This window comes from Arachis ipaensis, chromosome B01 (assembly GCF_000816755.2).
Source record: "Arachis ipaensis cultivar K30076 chromosome B01, Araip1.1, whole genome shotgun sequence".
Classification (NCBI taxonomy): domain Eukaryota; kingdom Viridiplantae; phylum Streptophyta; class Magnoliopsida; order Fabales; family Fabaceae; genus Arachis; species Arachis ipaensis.
Window position 1 is genome coordinate 40,714,180 of NC_029785.2, and position 9,171 is coordinate 40,723,350.

General features: G+C 42.0%; 1 protein-coding gene across 1 annotated transcript; it reads left to right on the forward strand.

Moving 5' to 3' along the window:
• On the forward strand, positions 1,376-4,030 carry LOC107605952. Its single transcript, XM_016307911.1, has one exon. The coding sequence runs from the start codon at positions 1,376-1,378 to the stop codon at positions 4,028-4,030; it is 2,655 nt and encodes an 884-aa protein (XP_016163397.1).

The following is a 9,171-nucleotide window of genomic DNA, read 5'->3' on the forward strand; positions in this document are numbered from 1 at the left end:
AATAAGTGAACGTATGGTTCACAGAATAAGGAAATCAGAGGATCATAACTGGATTAATCTAGCATCTCATTAGCTTTAGGCTATTTTCTTTATCATGAGTAACTAAACCTCTCTTGTTAAAGGTTAGGAGCTCTGTTTGATTTTATAGATTGATAATGTAAGTGTTTTCTTTATTTTGATTAATGCATTAATACTTTTTTCAAGATTAAGTCTCGTTCTTCATCTTTAATGGTTAAAAGTATTAGAAAATATTTTAGGAATTAACTTAAAACTCTTTATCTTAATTTTTAACTTGACTAGGAATAGTATTTTGAAAGTTGTGCGGCGTTAAGTCGGAATTGTCTTAACCTCTTCTCTTAGTTAATTGACCAAAGAATTGACGATTAGTTAAGTTAAGAGAAATTGAATTTTCAAGGAATTGGAATTTGATTATATATGATTTGTTGTGAAAATATTTTTGCCTGAGTCAAAGTAATAAAATATAAGCATTACTTTTTCTAAAGGTTAAACATCTCCGAAGCCTTTTAACATCTCATTCATTGATTACTTCCTCAATTTCATAAGCATTTTCTCATTCACAATCAAACACTCTTCTTCATTGTTCCTTGCTATTTCAAGATTCAACTTTAAGATTCTCATCCTCTTACCAAAGTTCGATTGATCTGATTAGAAGATTCAAAAGTTGCTTGATTACTGTGATATTACTTGGAGCGATTTGATATACTTGTCAATATTCGAATGTATCAAATTTTTAGCTCATCATGAAGCTAATGCTAAAGGGAGACAAGCTAAAGTCCAAGCACAAAGAAACTGCTGAAAGGGGTCAAGTTGCTGAACAAAAAATTCCTGTTATTGCTATGGGTTTTTTATTTAAATAAATTATTTGCAACCCCAATTTACGTGAATCCCCTAAATGGTTTTCTTGAACGTGAATCCCCTAAACCATATAATATATAAATCGTCCTAGGCTGGTGTGTGTTAATTAATATATAAAACATTGTACCCTGGGACGATTTATGCATGAATTGCATAGGTGAATAGAGCATAAATCGTCCCAGGCTAATGTGTTTTACAAATGACACATAAATCGTCCTAGCCTAGTGGGTTTTATGTGTTTTTACATAAAACTCACTACCCTGCCACGATTTACGTTCATCTTTGTAACCCTCAACCCCCTAGCACGATTTACGTGCAAAACCCTAACCCACAACCTCCTAGCACGATTTATGTGCAAATCTTTATCCCTCAATACCCTAGAACGAATTATGTGTTATATGATAAGACACGTTAGTATGGGACGATTTACGTGTAAAAACACAACACCAATGTCGAGCCATATTTCCACTGAGGATTGTGAGAAGAGGGTTGTGAGAAGATGGCTGAGAGTGTGTTCTTGTTAGTTCATCATCGGGGAAAGATCGATGAAAACACAAGTGAGGGTGTAACGTTCAGTAGCAAGAAACAGATTGGGGTGTTCATAAATCCATCAACGAGTTTAGATGATTTACGAAATAGCATATTACAAAAGTTAGGTAAGTGCGGTAAAAGGCTTGTCAAGCAGATGTTCTTCAGGATCCCTATCTCACTCAGGCAGGGTTACGTGAAGTTTGGAAAATATGAGATGTTAGGCGATGATGACATTCGCGTTATATTTCACAGTCATGCCAGGTTTCCAGATCTGGGAGCTATGGAGTTGTTCGCGAAAATGGCTGATGTGGAGGGTAGCTCCGGTGGATCTGCTCCAAATCCGCCCACAATCGGGGTAGATGGTGCTTCAAGTGCCATTCCAATTCGTCACGACGTCACCGCCCACGTTTCATCTCCGTCATTTGCAGCCGATCTGGCTGTTCATGCCGAAGATAGGGATTGCATGGGTGATGTACGAACCTTCGGGGAGCTTGCAGCGGCAATCAGAGAGGGACCTGTATTGGATGGTGCAACTACATTCATGGAGGTCAGAGATGGGGATCCAGCTGCTGAGGCCATTGGTGATGATGATTCAGATTCGGAACCACCCGTTATCGGTGATGAGTCTGACGATGAGGATGACACAAGACCAGTTGCACCATCGCAAGGCCAGACAAGTTCTCAGACACAACAATACCCTCCACACTTCTCTACATTGGATCTTGAGGCGATGAATCAACCAGCATTTCCAGGTCGACAAGTGTCAAGTATTCACAGAGACGAGCACGGTATGCATGGGGCAGAGGAGTTTGAGGTCGGGCAGCGGTTCCAGAGCAAGGAGGAGGCAGTGTTGATGGTGAAGAATTATAATATCCGCCGTGGTGTTCAGTATAAGGTGTTTGAGTCGGACCAGTTGAAGTATCACGGAAAGTGCGTCCAGTTTGGGAATGGGTGTAATTGGCTGATACGTGTGACGATGCGGCAGCGGAAAGGATACTGGGAAGTCCGGAAGTACAATGGGCCTCACACATGTCTTGCAACCGAGCTGTCCACCGACCACAGGCAGCTTGATTATCATGTGATATGTGCATCAATTCTATCGCTGGTCATGGCGGATGCGGCAATCTCGGTGAAAGTATTGCAGAATGCGGTGTCAACAACATATGGTTTCAAGCCCAGCTACCGGAAGGTCTGGATGGCTAAGCAGAAGGCGATTGCACAAATTTATGGTGACTGGGAGGAATCTTACAACATAATTCCGAGGTGGATAATTGAGGTTCAGATGTACATGCCCGGCAGTATTGCAGTATTGCGTACTTCACCTGTAAGGTCTGGTAATGCGGTTGATGAGTCGAGGGTGTTTTTTCATCGATTGTTTTGGACGTTTCCGCCATGCGTTGAGGCATTCAAGCATTGCAAGCCACTGATATCCATAGATGGAACCCATCTGTATGGCAAGTACGGCGGAACATTACTCATGGCGATTGCACAAGATGGAAACTCGAACATACTCCCAGTTGCGTTTGGACTAGTCGAGGGTGAGAACACTGAGTCATGGAAGTTCTTTCTTACTCACCTTCGCCAACATGTGACCCCGCAGCCGGGCATTCTTGTTATATCTGACCGCCACAATGCAATCAAGGCCGCGTTAGTTGCAGAAGACGGTGGGTGGCTCCCACCGGCCGCCTATCGTGCATATTGTGCCAGGCACATAGCTGCTAATTTTGCGCTTAATTTTAAATCCAAGGATGCACGGAAGATTCTGGTGAACGCAGCCTACGCAAAGTCTGAACAGGAGCATCAATATTACATGGAGATCCTAAGGTCCGAAGACCCGGCTATGGTTGAGTGGTGTAGCCGGATTGGCTTAGGGTTATGGACCCAATATCGGGATGGTGGGCGCCGGTACGGTCACATGACAACCAACATATCTGAGTGTATCAATGCCGTCTTGAAGGGTACACGGAACTTACCGGTGGGGTCACTTGTGAAGTCAACATATGGGCGATTGGCTGAGCTCTTTGTTAGGAAAGGAAAGGAAGCGGAGATGCAACTCGGGGCAAGGCAGGAATTTTCGCAGATGCTTATGAGGGCGATTGAGAAGAACAAACAGGCCTCCAGAAACATGCGGGTTGAGCTATATGATAGAGGGAACACAGAGTTTGTTGTGGACGAGATTGCTCCGACGGGAGGGAGAATCGCTCTGACTGCATGTAGGGTATCGCTATCGGCCCGGACATGTGACTGTGGCTATTTTCAGGCCCTCCATTACCCATGTCGTCATGTGCTTGCAGCTTGTTCGTATTGCAGACTGGATTGGAGGACTTACGTGGATGACGTGTATCGCTTGACAACCATCTTCAATGTTTATAAGATGGGTTTCTCCCCTCCGATGGCAGATGACTTGCTTCCCTTGTACGAGGGTCCTCAAGTTATCCCAGACCCCGGCATGATGCGAGCGACCGTGGGTCGTCCTAGAACTACACGGATAAGAAACAGTATGGATGAGCCCGAACCGGACAGGACGAAGAGATGTGGTATGTGCAGGGTTCCAGGTCATACTAGGAGACAGTGTCCCCTTCGCGCAGGTGCATCCGGTCATCATGAAGGGAGTAATGCATAGGCCCTCTAGCACCGTTATAGTTTATGTTATTTTTTTTTTGCCTTAGCATAGTTAGATTATTGCTTGATGTTGTCCTTTACACTTTGCATTTAATGTTGTTCTTTGTCTATCACTTGTCTTATTATTAAAGAACTCGTGTTATTTAACAGTATAAATTTCACTTTCGATTTACTTGCAAAATAGTCCTTTAATATTGCCATAGTAGTAGATAATAGCATAACAACATCCGAAACGGCAAATGTGTTTAATAACAACATAACAATATCGAAACCACAACAGTACTAAATAACAACATAACATAAACCACAGTGAGAAGTACTAGATGAATACCATAACAACATAGTAGTAGATAACAACATAACAATACCCCACTAGCTAACACATATGTGACCCGGTGCCACACTTGGCTGGCCTGATGATGCGCTTCCTCCTCTGAGTGACCGGTACATATGTCTCAGGTGGATGAACCTCCATACCAGAAGCACGATCGGGCTCGTCAGGCAACTGTGTGTGTGTCTGTCCCTGCACGGCAGATGCCGGAGTACCACCCATGGCAAACGGACCTCCCTGATAAGTAGTCGGCGATTCATTCAGATCGACGTTAAGATCCACTGCCCCTCCCTCAAACTGAGGCCTATAATCACCATCTGTGCTGGCAAACTCCCGTATCTCAGCAAAAAAATCACTACCCGCACCAAAAACCTGCTCCATCTGGTTCGATGACTCTGGCTCCCCCCATGGTCGTCATCACCACCCTGTGTCTCATCCAACTCCAAGGCATCGTCGCCCCCCTGGCGCAGTGGCTGGCTATATCGCGTACCAACCCGCTCACGCGTAGCCCTCCTACGGTTGTCCGGGAAGTTTGGTCCCTGCTGTCTAGCGGGCACAGCGATATTACCTCGAACTGGAGCATCTGCAGGGACCCCGGCCTGGCGAGGGTCAACTAAATCCCGGTCATGCGACAAAAATCTACGGGCTACCCGGTACCACCAATCAAGATACTCAACCGATGGTCTTGGATCTGGTACCAACTGAAACGTCAACACGCTCTGATGCCTCTGATCCCAAAACTTATGCCATGTGGCAAAGACCTCAGGAAACCAGCGGGTAGGTCCCCGCCCATCCTTCGATAACAGAAAATCAATGTTGATTGCTGGTTCAGGTATGTGCTGAACTCCTCCTAGCTGGGACAGGACTCGGTCAACCTGGTGCCACTCGATGGAGGAAAAGTAAATCAATGCAGTTGTCGACTTCCATAAATGCGTGTGCTCAGGTCTAAGGATATCAGGATGGACAACTTGAATAACCTCCAGTGCCGAGTATGGCATCCAAATAAACTGCAACATGTAGAGTCGTTATGTTAGAACTACTACGTGATGCATACACCTAACCATCTAAAACGTGAAACTTTAACAAATATCATGGGAGATTATACTTACATCATCTACTCTCAACCTGTCTAATCTGTGTCGGGTAGCAATGACCCGAGGACCCTTCTCATCTGATGACGGCATGTATCTACCCCACCTGCAATATTCAACGGCACCATTAGACATACGGTAAAAGTGATTCAGTCATTAATAATATACGTTATGTTTAGAGCTAAATTATATTAGAATAAATAATAAGCATTACACTCACCTCGATGCAAGTGGCCAGAGAATGACATCAAACCCTCTCGGCCTGAATGTAGGGAACCTCCAGAATATCCAGGACTGCAGCAATGCTAGTGGCCCAGCTAAGTTTTTTACATTTCGATTGGCCACTCTGCAGAGACACCTATATAACCAAGATAACGTGGCCGAACCCCAGCTATACTTTCCAAGTCCGTCGAGATCCGCAACATACGGGAGCCAGCGTAAGTGCACTCTGGCCCCAGACTTGTCGCCAAAAAGCATTGTGGACAACAACATCATGATGTAACCACGAGCATAGACCTGTACCGTGGGCTCTGTAGCATCATTCGGCATTACTCTGAACCTGTTTTGGAACCACCCATATGACACCGTGAACTCATCAATACAGTCCTCAGGAGGAAGTTCACCGAACAACTCTTCAAACCACTGCCACGCAGGCTTACCACCTTCCATCAACTGCTCAAAGTCACTGAGACAACCACTAACTGGAAATCCATCAACAGGGAGGCCGAATTGATATGCCACATCCTGTAAAGTGACAGTGCACTCTCCAAATGGCATATGAAAAGTGTTTGTCTCTGGACGCCATCGCTCAACAAAGGCACTAATCAGTGGCTCATCCAGCTTAAACCAATAATCATTCAGCCTAGCAACATGCAGCAGTCCGGCGCTATCTAAGTAAGGCATAATACGGTCATGCAATATCATCTTTTGTTGCCTACGGATAGTCCGTACACACCGGGTTGGCTGATAACAGAATAATAAGCACAGTTACAACTCAACATCGCACACCAACCAAAAATATGTATCAGAAATTAACCTCACTCCTAAACCAAACATGACCCAAACCCATCCTAAACATGTTAACCTTAACCTTAACGTTTCACAAATTTCTAACACAACAACCACTTTTTTTTCCAAATGAATCACATTCTTATAACTAAACACATCAACGACATTGACTATATCAGTTGTAAACCAAATTAATTACTAACCTCTTCGTCGATAAAACCTGCCACGTGCGCGATGCCGTTCAATCGGTACATGTCGTTTCTTGCCATCTTGCACCGCCACCCAAAGCCACCAAATCAGCCTCCTCCCGCCGCCAACACAACCTTCGAAAGCCACCCTCAGCCGCCGTCCACCGGAGGCCACCTCCTCCGACGCCTTACCGATCCTCCACTGCCGCCGCCCACTACCCTTCCTTGAATTTTTTCCCGGTGCTCTCCTCCCCTCCACTGCCCCTCCTCACCGCTAATGGAGTCTCTCACAAATGAGACTTTACTCGTGGAAGGTAAGTAAGGTTTGGGTTAACAAATGAATCGTTCTAGGCTGCTGAGGGGGTATTTATGCACGTAATTCGTGCTAGGTTGGTGGGGGTTAGATTTGCACATAAATCGTGCTAGGGGGTTGAGGGTTACAAAGATGAACGTAAATCGTGGCAGGGTAGTGAGTTTTAGGTAAAAACACATAAAACCCACTAGGCTAGGACGATTTATGTGTCATTTGTAAAACACATTAGCCTGGGACGATTTATGCTCTATTCACCTATGTAATTCATGCATAAATCGTCCCAGGGTACAATGTTTTATATATTAATTAACACACACCAGCCTAGGACGATTTATATATTATATGGTTTAGGGGATTCACGTTCAAGAAAACCATTTAGGGGCTTTGACTTCTCTCTCTACCTTCCATCATATACGTGGGAAAAAAACATGAATTGAAAAAAATAAAAGGCAAAGATTTGCAAATTAAGAATTTATAAATTAAAAAAGACTAGTTTAAATATTATAAATCAATTTTGGATATCAATTTGAACTATAACAATTTTTATCCACACCAACATACAATTAGAATACTATTAAATTGTGTTCACACCAACATATATAATTAAGAGAAAAAGATAAATAGGTTCTGACCTTTTGTCCCGCGGACATTTTCGTCCCTGACCATTGAAAAATACTTTTAAGATCCTGACCTTCACAAAATTCGAACGGATCAGTCCCTCGATCAACGGAAAATACTTGTCACGCGTACGCGTCGCCTGAAAAACTTCCCTCTCACGCATACGCGTGGGTCACGCATACGCGTCGCCATGAATTTAACAATACCTGATTTCTTCATGAATTCTCCACTTTGTATGTTTTTTTTTTTTTTTTTGCATTTTTTTCATCGCCATGAATTTAACAAATCCACACTTCTTCATGAATTCTCCACTTTGCATGCTTTTTTTATATTTCTTTCAAACCATTATTGCCTTCAAAACTTTAAATTACTCAAACAAACATATTTAGGCATCGAATAATAGAAAAGTAAATTAAATTTAGCAATTTAGGGTGTGTTTGGCTTAGCGTTTGAAGCATCAAACACAGGTTTAGTTTTTTTTTTAAAGTTTCACTTTTTAGTGTAATTTTTTTATAATATAAATTATAATCTCATTAAAAAAGACAAATTAAATAAAAAATTAATTATAGGTAATAATATAATCATAAACGTTGAATTCCAAAATAATATTAAGAATAAAATTATTGAGAATACTGAAATCAGAGTACGATGTAAAAAATACTAAATTAATATTTTGATGTATAATGCAAGGCTATGATGATGAAAAAATAAAAAAGAAAATGAAAAAAAAAACCGACAAAAAATGTTACTAACAGTTTTATCATTCGATGCCTTGATATGTTTGTTTAAGTGATTTAAAGTTTTGAAAACAAGAATGACTTGAAAAAAATGAAAAAAAAAAAAAATATGCAAAGTGAAGGATTCATGAAGAAAAATGAGATATTGTTAAATTTATGGCGACGCCGTGTGAGAGAAAAATTTTCCATACGACGGGTACCGCATACGCATACACGCGACAAGGGGTACCGTGTACGCGTACGCATACACGCGTCCGTTGACCGAAAAACTGATTCATCCAAATTTTGTAAAGATCAGAAACTTAAAAGTATTTTTCACTGGTCAGAAACGAAATTATTCTCGGGACAAAAAAATTAAAAACCTATTTGTCTTTTTCTCTATAATTAAAATACCAACCTGACACTTAACATTCTAAGTCATCAATGATTCTTTTCCAAGAGACTAACGAAAATGCACGATTTAAGAGATTCAATTGGTCATTTATCAAAGTACAATTTGAATTTCGAAAACATTTAAACATTTACTCGTTGAGCAACCGACCAACTCTAGCCCAGCAAATATCGATAAGAAAAGAAAAGTGAAGACGACCTAAAAGCTCTCCGCTTTCACTTACCAAAATCTGCCCATCTCTTATTTACTTCAAGTGAACCAATCATTATTTAGGACGCGTAACAACCAAGAAAAGGGAAGAGCCTAAAAAGATCACATGATAACTAGCTGCGTGCTCTTACATTTTTGTCTGCTCAAACTTATGATTTATACAAATTGAAGTGGAGAAAACGTTGTGGACAACTGCTTTTATGTATATCTACCTACACAGACTTTACAACCAAACGAAACGCAAATCAAAGCTGA

Coding starts and splice junctions, on each gene's coding strand:
- LOC107605952 (XM_016307911.1), top strand. CDS start 1,376: ATGGCTGAGAGTGTGTTCTTGTTAGTTCATCATCGGGGAAAGATCGAT.